The 18,489-nt window shown below is 48.9% G+C and overlaps 1 protein-coding gene across 1 annotated transcript in view; it reads right to left on the reverse strand.

The window, feature by feature from the left end:
- Grk5 (G protein-coupled receptor kinase 5) overlaps positions 1-18,489 on the reverse strand; it is a 221,401-nt gene that overhangs the window by 52,949 nt on the left and 149,963 nt on the right. Inside the window, exon 3 of the mRNA XM_004838829.3 lies at positions 9,582-9,694. Coding sequence (XP_004838886.1) covers positions 9,582-9,694 — 113 coding nt within the window. The remainder of the gene's footprint in view (positions 1-9,581; positions 9,695-18,489) is intronic.

Here is an 18,489-nt window from a genome sequence, read left to right on the forward strand (position 1 = left end):
ACAGCCAAGAGTCACAATCTTCTCCAATAAACATGAACCCTATGACTACTAGGATCCCAGGGTGATGGGGCTGTGGTCCCAGAAGGAACCCAAGCCCTCATCTTTCAGAGCAGGCCACTGAGGTTCAGTGGAGGAAAGGACTTGCTCAAGATCACAGGGCCAGTACCAGGAGGTGAGGCCTGGCCTGCTGGCCCGACTCCTGCAGTGCTGCCCGGTCTCTCCTGGAGCCCACTCCTACCCATCAAGATGAGCCTGAGGGACTGAGGCTGTCTTGGTGATTTCATCTGATTTGACTGATGACTCCTTTAGACACTTAGGAAGAAAATGGCAAAAAAAAAAAAGGAAGAAAATGGCTCTTCGCGCCCTTTTCCTGTTATATTCTTCCATGCTCCCCCAAATCTCCTAAAACTCATTTGCACACACACACATCTGCACACAGACGCACTATGTAAAGCTCCATAGCAGGTGTGATTATTCCCAATTTATGGATGGAGACAGTGAGGCTCTGAGAGGCCAAATAATTGGTTCAAATACAATCGAGTTGGCAAAGTGACAGCACTTCCTTGCGAAAGGAGCTGAGCATTCTAGAGCCCCTACCACCCCTGCTTCTGTGAGCAGAGAAACATGCAGTGTCCTGCTGGCCCTGACACAGGGGAATGCAGCCAGACTGCTTTGCAGGCTGAGGCCCTAGACAAACAGTCGATCCCCTTTGGGGTAACTCAATCCCATCCCAAACACTGGATTTTCACTGTCCCAAAATATATCTGTGAAGGCGGCTCTATTTAAGCAAATGGAGGCCTAGGCTCACAGATCAGCCTCAATAACCAGCTGAAAATATAATTGCTCTGGGTTCTAAAACCCAGGTTATGAAAAAAAATAACATTACTTTCAGGTCAGCTGCCTCCCAGCAGAGGCTGGATGGGTGTGCGACTCCGCAGAGATGCAGCCGGAGCACTCAGGGACAGGCATCCCCAGCCTGGGATCAAAGGGCCTTTCTTTGAAGAGTCCATGTCAGGCCACTACCACTTGAGAAGCGTCAGTTTCGGGAGGCAGAAAACCAACAGAAGGCTTTCAACTGGGTTTCCTCACACTCATTATGGTACCTGAAGTGACAGGCACATCTCCACAATGACTCCCCAGAGGGGCTGGGGCGCAGCAGGCACAAGTTCTGAGAAGTCATCTACAGAGAGAAGGCCCATGGCAGCTGGGCTAGATGGGTCAGTGGGTGAGATCATGCTGGAAACCGCTGCTCTGGGGAACACCCTTGCCCAGTACTGGGAGAAAATGGAAACAACAAATAAGAGTTTGTACCAACAGCCCAGAATTTTACAATCAGGTTTGGCTTGGGAAACGGCAGCCAGATGATGAATTCAACAAAAAGAAGAGGAAAACCCAAGACAAGGGATGTCCCTTGAACTCCATGTGCACAAGGGTACCCTTGCCTCCAGGGAGGGCAATCGGCCTTGTTCTCGCTGAACAGAAAGATCCTACAGTCCTCTCTGCTCTTCTGCTCATTTGACCCGTCTCCCTGCCAGAGCCCAATGCCCTTGGAGGACATCCCCCACCTCTTTCTGTTTCTCTGGTGGTCGTGGCAAACACCCAGGGCCTTATGTATACTGGACAAGCGCTCTACCACTGAGCCACACCTCAGCCCCGGAGGGCATGTCTCCTCCCAGATACCTGGGTGCCAACCAAGGCAGGCACCATAAAATGGGGTTCTCTTCGCACCGTGTCTTATACCAAACACAAAGAGCAGGTGCTTCCTTGACACAAGAAGCAGAAGGCTACCCGAGGTTTGGGAGCAAAGCACTCCCCATACTTCTTTTTTTTGTTTTTGTTTTTGGTACCGGGGATTGAACTTGGGTCCTTGCACTTGCAAGATAGGTGGCATAACCACTGAGCTAAATCCCTGGCCCACTCCCCATACTGCTGTGCCCACCAAGAGTGTAAGCATTCACGGGCATCCCTGTTTACAAAGCTGGCATTTCATGCTGTTGGCCTACACTTCTTGTATCATTAGTCTCAGAAAATGCCAGTGAACGTAGGTCCTGGTGTTGAAAACACCTTTCTGTCACATGACTTCTGGGATCTGCCACATGTTCAAAGGAGCTGTGCTGGTTTGAAGAACAGCATTTGCGTTGGATTCCACTTGGCCCGAATAGAGTTGGTGTCACCTCCTTCTCCCTGGAGACTTTCTCCTGCCTGGCAGGAAGATGAAGTCAGAGAAGCCTTGTGGTCTGGCCACCTCCAGCTTCTATAATTATTGATGTGGTCAGCTTTTCCAAAGTCCACGAGGCAGGGGCCAGTCATGCGCGTGGTTGGCAGTGTGATTTCCCTTTCTGGAGAAACAGCCGAGTCCACCCACACGGGCCCCAGCACCTTGCCTATGCTAACTGCAAGGGCTGCCCTTCCAAGCACCCTCTGCCCTTTCCCACACAGATGTGGGGATGGAGTGCATGAGGTGGGGCACTTTTCTGTGGCTCCTGCCTTGCCTTCAAGACACCCAGCTTCGATAGGCCAGCCTCCTCCCAAGCCAGCTCCTTTCCTTGTCCCTGCAGATTAACAACTGGGATGGCTCAGGGTCACTATATCAGCCCCCACTGGTTTTGTTATCCTGTGGGTACTTTGTTAACCCCTTCCTAGGGTGCCTGCACTTGGGAGTTGGAGGGCTTCTATTTCCCGCCAGAACCCACTGACAGCCATGCAATGCCGCAGGTGGGTGCCTCTGGGATGCAGAACCATTGTATGAAGGGGTGTACTGTATGGCCTCAGGGTCAGATGGGCTGGCTATCCCCAAAGCCTGTGCCTGCCTGGGCAAACAGACTGTCCTCTGTCCTGGGATCCTATCTGCACAGCCTTCTCAAGCCTGAGTCGGGGCATTCACTGCCCACCTTAGGGTAACAAATGAGGTGGGACCAGTGAAGGAAGAGAAGAGCGGCCCTGCCCAAGATGAGGGGACAGACAGAGTGACCCCTAGGTAACCTTAGACCTTTCTGACAGCCCCCAGCCCCTGGCTTCTGAGTCATGTCCTGGCTAGAGGCAGAACTGAACAGAAGGAAGGAGGAAAAGGGCACCACAGCTCTCTCAGGGGAGGCTGTAAGCCCCAGCAGCTGTCACAGTCCCATGGCAGAGAGGATGTGCTGCTCCTCCTTCTGTCTGCCTCGTCCTTCTCCTCCCGAGCCTCGGCCTCAGCTCCGTGTGACTGCCATTCTTGTCCCTGTCTAGCTGTTTTACCTCCTCACCCAGAGTGAGTTTCCTATTTTCATCCCCAACCAAAGCTCAAGACATCATACAGACAAAGGCCTCTGACTTTCTTTGAGGCTTCTTTGGTTCTAAGTGAAAAGAACTCCAACCTAACCTGGATCAGGCAAAATTGTTTCTTGCCTCCTGGGACCCAGGATGAGTTGGGAACCAGGGATGTTAGCCCTAACAGAATGAACTCTCATCTGTGTGTGTGTGTGTGTGTGTGTGTGTGTGTGTGTCTGTGTGTACACGTATGTGTGCATGTGCACGTTTGCAGTGGTGATGGGGTGGCTTTATGATCCCACAGGGCTGACTGGCTGTCCCAGTCATGGTAGGAGACATGGCAGTCACCATGCTCAGGTGCTCTATCTCAGGTCTTCTCTACCAGAAGGCTTCCTCTCAAGTCCATCCATTCTAGAGGAAGGATCCATTGGCATGAGTCTCTTTGTGCAGCTGAAGAATTATTATCATCCTCTGGCCTCTCCCTTTTGGGAAGTCAGAACAATGATGAGAGATAAAGACAAATACAAGATGTGGGTCATTGGCTAGAGAAGCAGAATACTTAGTTCCCTTGGTAGGCAGAGCAGATCATTTTGGAAAAGAAGTTCAGATAATCGGGCATATCTAAAACTAACTGACAGCCCACAAATTTCATGTGACCTTCTATAGTTCCAGCCCAATGAATGGCCTGGAATGCCTTTAGCATTTAGGAGATTTTATTTGTTGTAACCTGACATCTGTAGTCACCAGCCTCCTAGATGGCCCATGATAATCCTTCCTTCCTGCTCTGGAAAAGTCTCTTCCTATACTGACTAGGGCTAACCTCAGTAACCAACCAGTGTGACTATAGGGAAAAGAGAGTGGGGAGGCTTTGAGATTGAGTCATAAAAGACATTTCAGGTTCTACCATGCTCTGTTGCGTCACTCGCTTTGGAGAAAGCCAGCCATGGTGTGAGGACACTCAAGCAAGCTGATGGAGAAGGCCAGCAGGAGGCCAGCTAAGGCCAACAGCCAGCACTAACTTGACAGCATGTGAGTAACTCAATATCCTGATGTAACCTTCAAGAGGCCTTCAGCCAGGAGCACCTAGTTACGGCATCCCCGAGCTCCTAACCCATAAAAACTGTAAGATCAGAAATTGTTTATGGTTGCTTTGAGCCGCTCTGCTGTGAGATAATTAATACTTAATAGGTATCTAAACTCATAACTGGTGTTGCTTACTTCATTTAAAAAATTTCCTTATTTACTTTTCGATTTTTTTATTTTACCAGAAAGTTAAGCTTCATGAGGTCAAGAACTTGCCTCTCGTTTTCACCATCCAGTCCCCCACTGCATATAGGTGACCCCCAATGAGTATGTATTAAGTATCCGCCAAACTTCCCTCACTGTCAAAATGAAGAGACTTAAAAACTTTAGGTCTCATCCAAGCACGGAGACATGAGAGTTTCAAATAAGCCAGCATGTGACAAGGGCCTCGAAAGCAGGACAGGGAGAAGTCCATTTATCCTGAAGATACCTGTGGGAAGATCCTCTTGGCCATGGGGTTAACCATAGCCTGAGCCCCTTTCTACCCCTGGCCAGCTGGCCAAAACCTCTTTGCCCTCCGAGAGACCAGACTTAGTCATGGCCTTAACTTTGGTCATGGTTCTCGTTTCTCCATGGGAAGGCAACAGAAGCACCTGGCCAGCCCGGACTCGAGGCTGCATTACACACAGTTCCGCTGCCCAGAAAACCACTCAGACCTTGTTTAAAAACAGCTACTGCTTCTACTTGATTCAGGAAATGCAGATACTGGGCTGGGGATTTAGCTCAGTGGTTTCGCCGCCTGCTGCACAAGTGCAAGGACCCGAGTTCGACCCCTGGTATCAAAAAAAAAGAAATGCAGATACTAAGACTGGAGGGGGAAGGAAGCCTTTCTGGGGCCTATATTGAGGCCCAACCAGAACAGGTTATTTTTAACAAACTTCACTTGGTGGGAATGCAATGGGGAGAGGTGGGCATGGTGTGAATGGCACTGGCTAAGACCAGGAGCACCCGGGGCAGTACAACACAACCAGGGACACTGCCACCTCCTCCCTCCTTGGGTTCAGTTCCAGTCAGGATGGAAGAAAAAATGGATTTTAGACCAGAAGGAAAACTCAATAAAGTCTGCATGCGTAAAAGAGGTGTGCAAAGGCTGCTCATTTGACATTAAGATGGGTGAAGAAAAGGCCTCCCTGATTCCCGGGGATGGAGATGAAAGTGTAGAGGGGCCGGGCAGCCTCTCCCAAGTGGTGAGCAGCGGCTTTGTTACAGTAGCGTGTGCAAAGAGTGCTTAGCGCATTAACACAGGAGCCAGACTCACATCTCCTTTCCAATAAACAGTTCCTTGTGCAGGCCCAGAGAAAGGAGAGGACAGCACAACCAGAATGAAAATGGGCACCATCACACTACACTTTATTTTCCCTGCTCAAACAACTATGAGCATCTAACAGAACACATGGCTGGAAAATTCCACTGGCTCCTGGGCTCAGCCTCACCCTGCTCTGCCTCATCAACTCTCTAGACAGGTCCCAAAGCACCACCACCTCATCTTTTCCAGAGGAGGAGCAGCCCTCGGTCCTGCGCTCTGTCTCCAGTCCTTATTTTGGCCCCATCCATGTTCACCTCCCGGGTGAGCTCCCCCAGCCCATGGCTTTACAGCCCAGCTCTACGCTGACAAGTCCCAACTTTCTATTCCAGCCCAGAGACAAGCTCCAGATATGGACAGCCATCTCCCCTGGAATGTCACCACTTGGGTACCTGCTAGACTTCTCCAACAAAGCACTGAGAAGCTCAGTGCTTAGAACGAAGCCCTTGATTTTCCCAGTGTGATCTTTCCTCAATCTTAACCTTACTCCGTCCATATAGTTGCTCAGATCAGAACTTCCAAGTCATCCTTAACTCTTCTCACTCCCAGTCCACCAGGAACTACTGAACTCTGGTTTCAGAAGATGTGCCCAGTCCAACAACATCTCACCACTGCTCGCATGCTGGCTCCAACATCACCCACTCTCACTGAGTCGCTGTAATAGCCTCCTAGCAGATCTCCCTGCCCCAGAAAACTGTCTCCAATAGGGAAGCCGGCAGGATCCTTTAAACACCTAAGTCAGACTACGTTGTTCATGGTTTTGTTAAAACCCTGCAGTGGCTCCTCACTTCCAGAAGGCCTCAGCTGGTCTGGCAAGTCACAGCCCCCATGAGCAGGTGCTAGGGCCAGAACCAGGGGTCTAGAAAAGACTCTGGTAAAGGCTGAAGATGAAAGGGCAGGAAGGGGCCTGGCAGTGAATCCTGGGCTTTATCTTACATGTCAGGGCTTCCCAACCCCAGGTACACATTAAAGTCATGGGAAATTTGAAAAATGCCAGTATCCTCTAGAAGCAACAGCTTATCTAATGATAATAAGCAACTCTAGTGCCACCTTGAAGTCACCAGTGCCATTTTCCAGGAAAAAAAACTGGGGGTTCCTCAGTGAAACAATGGACTGTAGTACAAGATGAGTGTAAACCACTGTCATACCTGACAGGAAGGAGCCATCAATGACTGCTGGGCTCTAATTGGGGTCTCAGAAGCCACATGAAGGGGCTCCCACTGGCCTACAATGACACCGGGAAGGACCACTAAGGATGAGGAGGACCACTCTGCACCTTTCCTTTCTCTCCTCTTCCGCCCCCCGCCCCACCCCACCCCCGTTGTACCCTGGGGAGAAAAGCATCATGAAACCACTTATGAAGTCAGTTACACACACACACCCCCAACATACATGGGAAACTGAATCTAATCAAGTTACTAAATCCCAACTAAGTGATTTACAAAAGAAATTCTGAGGAACCTATTAAGTGACTGGAGGAACTCTAGAGGAATGACAAACACATCACAGAGGGAGGTGATTAAAAGAGGGCATGGAGCCAAGAAAATGATCGCCCGATCACCGTGTGTGGGCCCTACCCAGACCAGTTCAGAGGCTAAAACACAAATTTATAAAATGAATGAGAATAGCAGAAATTTGAACACTAATGTTTGATAATATTTTATTAAGGTGTGATTATTATTGTACTACTGTACTGTGGTTAGTTGTTGTTGTTTTTAGGAGCTCTTATTATTTAGAAATACATACTGAGAAGTTCACGGAGGAAATAATATGATATCTGAGATTTGCTACAAAATGCTGCTGAGGAGAGCATGGGGCCCGGTGAAATAGGACTGGCTATCCGAGTTGATAATTGTTGAGGTGGGTTAAAGGGCGTGTGGGGGTTCATCATACTGTTCGCCTGAACTGTTACTTTTTATAGCTTTGAAAATTTTCATAATAAAAAGTTATAAAAACACTAGGCCTCACCCCTAGAGATCCAAACTCATTAGTCTGGGCTTCAACTCAGGTGCTGGTAGTTTTTAAGTACCCCTGGGGAATTTCTAATGCCTGGCCAAGGTTGAGAACTATAATTACTAGGCCTGTGCTAGAACCCAGGAAGAGCTTATTGGAAAAGCATCGGGCCTGGAGGCCAAGGAGCGCACAGTCTTGGGGGAAGTCTTGATGGTGGGGGAAAGATGAGGGACAGGGAGAGTCAGGGACAGCGCAAAGACTTCAGGCTTGAGTAGGATAGAAGATACAAAGACAGGAAGGAAACAAGGGAACAGTTTTTTGTCTTCTATAAAACTCTGGGTCAGATTCCTCCTTAGCTCCACATGTAGGAATGTTAATCATTTAGGAAAAGTTGGGAAAACAAGATTATTAGCCCTAAATTTACTTAGTCTATCTCATCCCCCTTCAAGACTAAGGGCACCAGAATAGGAGTAACTGAAGTAATTTTCAAGGTTTGCAGGGATACTCGTTTGCCAGTTTTGTGTAACATCCAGTTTCCCTAGTAGGATGCTTAGAAGTCTGCAGCCATTGTCCTGACCTGTGGTCACCTGGATTCCAGGAAAAGGAGAGCCACAAGATCACCAGTGCAGATCACCTGTCCCAAACAGGAGCACCTTGCGGCTGGGGATTTAGTTTAGTGGTTCTGCCACCTGCCTCACAAGCACAAGGTCCCAAGTTCAATACCCAGAACCAAAACAAAAAACCAAACAGGAGCACCTTGGCTAATCCTTAAAAACTGGCTTTTGCCTTTGTGAGTGGGCGAGTCTGAACCTCTGTATCAGAACAAGCCCCTTCCAGGTGCTCAAACTGGAGCCTTTTCCTATTCTCCCTCACTTTTAACTCTGTCTAGTAAAACGTGTCCTGAAATTCTGTTTCTGTGACATGAGTCAAGCTAAGTTGAGGTCCTCATCTGGTGACAGGGTGACTATGGAGTGTGAGTCACTGGAATAGGGAACATGTCAGGGTTGGGAGCTTTGGGGGCCCAGGAGAAGGTTCTGAACGTTTTGGACACACTGACGTTGAAGAGGCCTGAGTGACTCTGCTGGTGACATCCCACAGGCAGTATAGCTTGTGGGTGGGAGAGAGTCACGTGAAGACCCTGAAGAGACACAGAAACCTGAGCCCTAGAGGGCCATCCCCCAAACTGGGACAGAGCTGGGGTGGCTGCAGCCAAGGACGCATCCGGGCCCCTGCACCATTCCTTGCCTCTCCACCTCTTCTCCTTCCTCAGATAAAAACCCAAAGGGCAGCTGGCCGGGAAGAGGGCTGTGCCTTTCTGGGCAAGGTCTGAGGGTCTTGGGATAGTTCCACATCCTGTCCTAAAAGCTCCTGCATGCACATCAAGGCATCTTTTGAAGAAATGAATGGCACCAGTGATGTGGAGCTGCAGGAAACCCTCACAGCATCAGGCAGGGCCATCTGAGCCGGTGACCAATCGATCAGACTGGCTTGAAACAGCCAGTGCACATCTGTTCCACAAACATTCCCTGGATGCCTGTGTCTTCCAGGAACTGTGCTGGGTCAGGGTGAAGAGGAACCCTTGAGCCCGGGAGCCAGAATCTAGTGGGGAAGCAGGCAGTAAGCCAGTAAACAGAGACATACCAGGTTTGGATTTTATCAAATGAGTTCTCAGCGGGGGAAGGGCCACAGAATCCCAGAGTCACCTCAGGCTGTCAGGAAAGTCACCCAACTCCCCCGTTTCTTTTTGTTTTTGTTTTTTTAAAGCTAGGGGTTTTTTTTGTTTGTTTGGTACCTGGGATCGAACTTGGGTCCTTGTACTTGGGAGGCAGGAGACGGAACCACTGAGCTAAATCCCCGGCCCCAACTCCCCAGTTCCTTAAGCAATGACTTCACTCTTCGGCTTGCTAAACCATGAGGTCTAGCTTTCAGTCCTTTGGGCAAAAATGATCCCTGAACCTGGACGACCCAGGGCTGCCCCTCAGGAGCAGGGACTTACCACTGAGTCCAGGAACTGAATGTAGCACTCCAGCCCAGGCCTGGTTTCGCAGAACTGTCGGAAAAGTAGCCTCCCAATTGGCTGCTTGTCACATAAACTGCAGTAATCTCTGTCTAGAGACAAGACAAAAAGAATACAGTGAGACCCAGGAGAGGGCCAGGTAGGGCTATCCTGTCAGCCTATACCTGGGTCTACAGCCCCGGGTGGATGGAGCAAGGTAATGGCCAACTCTTGGGGCCCTATGCATCTCACAGGCTCTGCAGGCTTAGAGAGACAAGGCAGGAACAGAAGACTCCAGTCATCAACCAGCATCTATTCCCCACCCCCTCTGCCTTTCCAAAGCCCTGATGCTATATGGAGATACAGGTGGTTCTGGAGACTATGGCTGTGCCCCCTGACTGGCCAATCTGTGTGTCACTTTCCCTGATTCTGGCAACTGGAGGAGCTGGCAGGCATGTGACCGAAGCCCATCCAATCAGATGAACTGAAGACCTTGCAGTGGAAGCTGGGGCAGAGGTGCTCTCTCCCTCAGAGGCTGGTGTGTGAGTGAGGCCTTTTACTGAGAAAGGCAGCTGTGCTGATGAGGCTTACTCCAGGAGGAGGTCAGAGCTGGAAAAATGAACAGGCAGAGCCAACCCCCTGGTGATGTCATAGTTCTCTGGATCAAACCATGCCTGCCACCCAAACCACATCTGAAAAGCTTATTTATGAGGCAACACATTCTCTTTGTTTAGGACAGTTTGAAAAATTTTCAAATTACTTATAATACAAAGCATCCTAATGAATACAGTAAAAAAAAAAATCAGGTTTTACCCCATCGAAGAAAAGCCCACTTTTTAGGATGCTTCAAAACTAGCTTTTTCCTGCTGAGGAGCTACACTCACAGAGACAGGAACTGACCCACCCACAGCGAACTCAGTAGCTGAGGGCTCTGCAGAGGAAATAGTCCAAGCCTCCCAGCCCTGAGGCCCAGAGATGGGAGTGCTAGCCTTGAGTTGCTTTGTTATTTCAAATACCTCACTCACCCTCTCTGGGCCTTAGTTTCCTCCTCTAAAAACCAAAAGCACATGTTTGGAGTTGAGACAAGGGCCCTCTCTGGAATCCTGGTAAGAAGTTCTTCCTGAGCAGTACTGACACTAGGCCTTCCCATTTGCAGTTGCATTGGAAACTGTGAGAGCTGGAGAACAGTGACTCGGCTGGAAAGAAGGACTATATCTTTGCTGGGTATGGAAGGATCAGATCAGCGTCCTCTAGAAAGGAGTTCTCTGGAGATACAGGCCGAGGGAAGCGAACTGAGCACAATCATCCTGCCAGCTTACTTCCACTCTCAGGTCCCAAGGGGTGTGTTCACAGGACTTGCAGGCAAGGAGCTGTATGTGGATTCTGGGGCTACTACACTGGTGTTCAAGCTTCACCACTTACTGGCTGTATAATCTGGGGCAACCGACTTGACTGCCTTTCAGTTCCCTCATCTAGAAGCTGGGGACAGTAAGAGTACATGTCTCCAAGACCATCATGGGGACTGAATACAACAATGCATAGAAAGCACGCGAACCAGAGCCCGTCACATAGGAAATGCTTAATAAATACTGCTATTGTCATCTTGGATGTGGGTTGTTGAGATCTGTGCCATCTCCCTTCTTTTAGGGAACCTCATCTCCCCAAGTCTGAAAAAATCCTGCCCAAGCCTTCTGGTTCTGGAAGCAGATGACTCTGAAGCTCTGGAGATGAGTATGACTCAGCCCCAGCCAATCAATCAGTCTTCTATCCTCCAGTCACAAGGAGAGGTTCAAGGATGGACACATGATTTGGCCCCAGTCAATCAAAGTCTTTGAGGTCAAGGATGGGCATGTGACTCAGGTATTGCCAGTCGGAGGCCTCTGTCTCCTGACCACCATGGTAGGTTCAAGGAGAGGTCCAAGACTTGGTCCTAGCCAGTGAGGTCAAGGCATGTGTCCTGAATGGGCCCTGAAGTCCTTAATGGGCTTCTGCCGTAACTTCCTGGATAGATACTTGGTGACAATACCTCAGAACCAGACAGACTCTCCTTCTAGGCAGGGAGAGTCCACAGAGAATGAATGAAAGGAAAGCTGCTGAGTGGAGAAGAGAGGAGCCCTTGAAGGTGCTTCATTGAGGTCAGGCCTGGGCCTGGATGACTACTTAGCTGACGGGGTCACTGCTTCATCAATGGCACTGGTGTCTGTCTCCTGGAATGGAAAGAAAGCTCACAGTGCGCCTTTCCAGGGTACGTGGTCTGAGGGTAGGAACTATTTTGTAGGAGTTCATTTTGTATGTATTACATGTTGGAGACTCAAAAATGTCCTTCTCTCAAGTGGATACTTTGATCAATGGGGATGATCACCTGCCAAATCCCCGACTCAGGCCTCACCCCACAAGTGGTCTGATGGCTCAGACTAGCCCTGGCCTCTTGCCTTAGCTCTGCCCTTCAGCGTGGGAGCAGGCTCCACCTCTCCAAGCACAGATGGCCCCTGAGTAGCCACTCCAACGTGTATTTAACCTCACTCAGTGTGTGCCAGGTTCTGAGGGGGCTGGGGGCGGACTACCTGGTCAGAAAGGGCAGCAGGGCTGTGTGTGGGTGAGCAGACAAGATTCCAAGTGACCGTTATAAAATGTCAAGTTAGATGAGTGTTATTGTCAGCCCCAGTGGGAAACTGGCCTCAGCAGCCCGTGACAGGTCTGCAGCCTGCACCTGTTCTAGTGAGGCCTGGCAGCACAGCCTGACTGCTCTCTGCCTCCCACTCAGCTCGAGTCCCCGGGGGGAGGGAAACAAACCTTTGCATCCTTTCCCAATCAGTAGAGCTCTCCCAGCACAAACACAGAACCAAAGTAAATTACCTGTGTCAAACTGTTTTATTCAATTACAGGAGAGAGCGCAGTGCCTCTTATGTGATTTGAGGAAGGTAACTCTCCCCACTTCCAAAAGCAATTATGAGATTTCTCGAACCATATTGTGATTCCTTAAGAGTTTATCTGACAGGATTTCTCCCTCTCCATATGGCATTTGCTGTCAGTATGGAAACAAGGCTGTTATAAACGCACAGCACAGTAAACACCATGTGATTCTGACATAAGCTGTCAGCACCTCAGTTCTGTGACTCTCCCAACTGTACAGAGAATCCCAGGCAAGGGAGATGCTCACTGGAAGTCAGGGAAGAAATAAAAGGACCTGTAATCATCTTTTCAGATTTTTCCTTAGCCTCAATAAAGGTAAATGAGGCCATCCTCTGAGGAAGCACCCAAAACAACAAGGAAATCAAAACACAATGCTTATAGTTCATTTAAAGGTGGATAAGGAAGCAAAAGGAGGAAGAGTATGAATCTGGGGATGATCAAGTGACAGGGAGGTGCAAACCAAGTTCTTGTTGTGGCAAGAGCAAACTCCAGATGCACATTCAGATGATGCAGCTGGGTCATGAGGAGCTCTGCCGTGCATGCTTGGGGCAGGGCCTTTCTGCTCTGTGTTAGCAGTGGAAACTGGCTGCACTGCAGAAACCTAGGTGGTAAGGGGCTGCCTACAGCCCTGCTCCCCAGTGTGGGCCGTCAAGCTGCTGAGGACAAGCACCAGGAGAGAAGGAGCCTTTTCTCTCTGTCTCTCAAGCTGGGAGAATGTGGGATGCTGTACATGCAGGCACATATCCACGGCATACACAGCTGTGTACATATACACACACACACACATCCTGGCTCTTCTAAAACATGGCAATCTTGCTTTGGAGCACATGCTTTATTGGTGTTTTCCTTCAAGCCAGAAAGAAGCTGTTATTGTGTGATATAAGGAAACATCAAGTTCCCTGACTGAAAGTATCTACAAACCAGCCAAGCATTCTAACTTTGTTCTTTTGGGCCTTCGTTAATTCAACAAATTCACTTCTAAGCTCTCTTGTTTCTTGGTACTGGAAGGTTCCTTTAATCCTGAGTGTCTCTTCTTAAATTTGGGACTGGGTATATGACCAGTGTAGCATGCTGCTGAGTAGAACTTCAAGAAGGGCTTGAAGAAAATGGACAGAAAGTGGTAATCGCTTGGGGATGGGCAATGAGGCAGGAGAGAGCAGACATCACAAGCTGTGTGAAGTGAGAGGGTCTGCAAGTGAATGGGCTTGGTGCTGAAAGTAACAGACTGAACACACACGTGGAAACACTCAGGGACCATCGAGTCAGGGCTCAACCCTTGCCGGGTCCGGCAGGACACTTACCAAGTTTTGAACCAACAGAGGGCGCAAAAAGCCAAGGGCCCTGTCCTCGCCACCTTCACCTGGCAGTGTCTGGGGGCTTTGTTTAGGCCTCCTCCCCTTGCCTCTTAGTCTGTTCTCAAAATGCCCACCTCAGGTCCTTGACTAAGGATGCCACTGTGGAAGAGTGCAGTCTCTGCTCTGCCCAGTAATTAATTCTCTGGGTAACTGGGTCCAAGTTACTTCCTTGTTAGGCCCCAGTTTCTTCATCTCCAAAACGGGAGTTAAAGTAAGCAAAGGAACTGAGTTCCTCTGCAGCTTGGAGACCAAGCGCCTTAGGTACCAGATTCATAAAGGCAGATAATTTAGAGGGACTAGGCCCAGATTCATGGTCAGTTCTGGAGCTCAGTTTCAATCAGGATTCCAAAGTTCTCTGTCCAGTCCCAGTGGGGATTCCATGTCTGGCATCCCCTACTCTGCTCCTACCCCACTTTAGTTCTAAGGCAGAGGCTGCCAAACTTTTCCATAAAGACTAATAGTAAATGTTTTGACCTCTGAAGGCCATATGGTCTCTCACAGCTATTCAGTGGTGTTATTGGAGTAAAAGTCTCCACGACCATCTATAAATTGCTCATGGTTATGGCTGTTCGGTAAAACTTCATTTACAAGAACAGGTGTAGGGTCATGTTTGACTTGCGTGCTGATGCCTGCTTTTTCTAAGCCTCTAGCCCTCCAGGCCTGTATGATGCAGTGCCGACACAGGTTCTCTGGCTCTGTCTTTCTCGGGGCCAGTGAGCCCCTGGCTGTCTTGAAATTACCAGGAAAGAGCTGCTAAGTGTTGAAGAAGTCTATGTCACCTGAGCCTGTGACCAACAATAGAAAAAACCAGGACTGAAGTCAGAAAACTCAAGCTCATTCCAGGTTGAGCCCAGACCCTTCCAGGGACCCCTGGAAAAACCCAAACATTCATCAAATTGAAAAACAAAATGGTGACCCAGTCATATGATGGAATGGCATTCGGTAATAAAAAAGGCATGAAATAGCCTTGCATATGGCATGGATGAATCTCAAAAAACACAAGTCAAAGGACCACATAGAAAAGACTTGCACACTGACTGTAGATTCCAGACATTTGAATTTCTAGAAAAGGCAAATCCATAGTGACAAAAATCAGACCAGTGGTAGGGAGAGGGTGTGAGGAGGGGATTGACTATAAAGGCACACTAGGAAATTTTGGGGTACAAATGTTCTGAATCATGACTGTGATGGTTACATGATTGTCTATGTCAAAAGTCACTGAACAGAATACTTTAAGTTGCTGGATTTTATTGTAAATAATAATACTTCAATAAAGCTGACTAAAGACAAGAAGAAAGGAAACTAAAGTCATATTATCTGAATTCTCTGAGCTTGTTTCCTCAACTAGAAAATGAGAAAATCCTAACTGTGAACTCATCCAAGAACAGGGTTGCTCCAAATGGGGCCAAATGAATGTCACCTGGGAGCCTGTTGGAACTGCAAACTCCCGGGCCCCACTTTAAACCCAGTGAATCCAAATTTTCCTGGTGGAACCCAGAAGTCTGTTTTAGCACATTCTCTGGTGTGTTTTAGCACATTCTCCGGACTCTCTGTGGGAAAGCACCAGTTTTTAAATTTTCTAACCCATCACAGACTGACTCTTTTGTAAAACTCACAACTTGCCCTCCAATCTGACAACACTCAACAGGTCTAAGATCTGATGAATGAGACAAGTTCCTGATCATACCTCTGGTTGCCATGGCCACAATGGCTGCTGAGCATCTCTACGCATTTCAGTACTTAGTACTGGAAGTCAAGGAAGTGCATGAACCACATTGTGAACAGAGCTGCTCTCCACACACAAGGCAGTTTGGGTCTTGTATTCCTTTCTCAGGAGAGCTGCTCCTTCCCCTATCTGCAGTAATTCTCTGGACGAGGCCAACCTCAACCTTGGAGACAGGTATGGAGCCTTATTAGGCCTTATCAATCTGAATCATTCCTTAACCTTTTACGGGTATTGTCCTTCCGAGGACCACATATGGCTGGAGTTGCCGGTGGCTATCTTGTGGTCCTGTGGAGACAACCTGTCAGAGAATGAAGCCCAAACTATAGAAAGTAGAGAAGCAGTGTCTTATGTATGAAGCCTGAATCCAGCCATCCCGAAGCCATGGAATCTTACCCTTGAACTTTTCAGTTACCCGACAGATTTCCTTTTACCCTTAAGCTAATTTGTTCTGGGAATCAGTCACTTATAACCAAAAAATGCACCAACGAGTAAGTCTTTTGGCATTAAAGAGTATTTGGAAGACTCAAAATGAAAACCTAGGGCTTTGCAAAAATTGAAGAGCTCTACCATCACCACCACAGCCAGCTGCTGCGGTATTCTCAAGGATTTGTCTTCCACCTCCACAACCAAACAGGATTCTCATGGAATTTCTAGAAAGTGTGTGTCCCCAACATCCCCAAAATACCAAAGCACTCCCCATCCTGTCTGTACCTCCAAGGCAGGCAGGGCTGCCATGTTTGGGTGAGCACTTTTCCAGAGCTAGCATAGCCTTTGGGGGGTCTGAATCTCACCTCTGAGGGCAATTTTGGTAATGTCTATAGATGCATTTGTTTTTCACAACTGGAGGTTTACTGTGTAGAGGCCAGTGATGCAATTAAGACATCCCACAGTACATGGTCCCCTGTAACACAGGCTACCTGGCTCCACATGGCAATGGTGCCACTGAGAGGTACGCAGCTGGGCTTGCTGTGGAGCTCTTTCACCTGAGCCCAGCTGCCTCATATTGCAAATGGCAACAGAGTTAGCCCACTGCTGTCAAGAGCTAACAGCAGCACGGGAGCACCTGGCCCTGTCTCAGCACACTGTTGCTCCTGTACATACAGTGGTCACTCGAACAGATCACAGTTGCTCTATAAGACCTGAGAAATGACGGCTTTTCCTTCCCTGAAGACTCAGAAAGATAACGGGCTGCAGCCGGCAAAGGGGGCTCAACTCTCATCACCGCAGGAGAAGCTCCCCTATCCCTGAGCCGCTGGACTCCACGCTCTGGGAGCTGGTAGGGCTCTGTCAGCTGCTCTGCCTTTTGTGGAGGCCCCCTCTCTGAAAGAAGCCACATGTGACCCAACAGCACATGCCTGAGGTTAAAATCTCACAACCCAGGCAATTCCTTCTAGACTCATAACCCCTGGTAGACTTAGAAACAGGAATGATATTGATAGTGAAGATAAATAAATGCTGTCATTGTTTTCATTCTTTTCGAGTGACATGAAATGGGAACATACTTTCTTAATTAAGAGTCTGTGGTATGTGGATACTTGGAGGGCAACCAGATCTCCCCCAACAAAAGGCCAGAACACAGGCGGCGAGGACAGCGTGGCTCCCCTCACACGGCCACAAAACCCCAGTGCAGCAAGGCCGCCCTGCCCACCCCGACGCTCTCTCCGAGAGCTGGCGTCAATTGCTCTGGAGGGGAGCAAAGAGCGGCCATGGCTGAGGGCACTGGAGGGGTGACCATGACCGAAACCTGCTTGGGACTGTTTTCACTATGGCCCCAGGCACTCCTTGAACTTGGGCCAAGGAAAACGCACGTTCCATTTCAGAAATAAGAGCAAGAACGAAACACGACTTCCTGAGGAAATGGAAATGCTAACACCGGAGCCCTTGGAAATGAAACCACATGTTTATGGTAAACGGTGGTGGTGGAGCTCCAAAAGTGATTCCTGTGGACATCTCTTCCAACTGGAAGCCTATTTCATTTTGATTCATTTTATTTTATTTAACTTTGTTTCCCCAAAATACCGGGTTCCTGTTGATACTGGTGGGGGTGCTGATGGAGCCTAGAGCGATACAGGAAACATGTGAGGAGACAGGGTTAAAGCCTCATGGCCTCCACTGTGCCATATTCCAGGTCTGAAACAATAAACAGAAAAAGTGATTTCAAATCAGCTTTCTCCCAAAAATTCCTGCTAAAGCTGGAAAAAACAATCAGGGGTTTGCTCTGAGGAAAAAGTCCTCTGACGTTTGCAAGGCAAGATAGCATCATGGATAAGGGCAGTTCCTCACAGTCGCCTCTTGGAAGGAACAGCAGAGGAAAAGGGAAACATTTGGTATTTGGTTAGCAACAGCTGAGCAGGTTCCAGTTACTTCAAGAAAGATGGTTTTGTGTGAATAAAAATGACATATGGCATATCACATAAACAGGCCCAAACCAAGCCCCACCTTCCTGTGTCTCTTGTCCCCATCATTCTGGTCTCCAGTTTTACTGAATATCTTGTGTTTGTTAAATCTCTCTGCAGCATCAAACCTATACAGCCCGGGTCTCACAAGGGTGGTGGCACCTGGATAAGCCACGAGTCAAAACCACTGAGGTGTAGGGTGTTTGGCTGCTAGGCAGGGGAGGGAGCAGAGGGAGGAAGGGGGTGGTCTGAGGGTCTGTGATGGAAGAGGACAGGGGCTGCGGATGCTAGTGTGGGGCTCAGGGCAGAGGACTTCCAGCTTGAACCCCTGCAATACAGGCAACGAGGTACCCAGGAGTCTGAGATGGACAGGGCTTGGGGCATGTGCTGACACCGTGGGGTCCTCTGGGACAAAGGGGCCCAGGGTCACAGAGTGAACTCTTCCTTATCCTTAAGGCAAAGAAAAGCAAAGAACTTAAGATAGCTCCTGGCAGGGGAAATAGATGAAAAATTGGGTG

This window comes from Heterocephalus glaber, unplaced genomic scaffold, assembly GCF_053883595.1.
Source record: "Heterocephalus glaber isolate CG9 unplaced genomic scaffold, H.glaber_assembly_v1.0 deba00001497, whole genome shotgun sequence".
Taxonomy (NCBI): Eukaryota; Metazoa; Chordata; class Mammalia; order Rodentia; family Bathyergidae; genus Heterocephalus; species Heterocephalus glaber.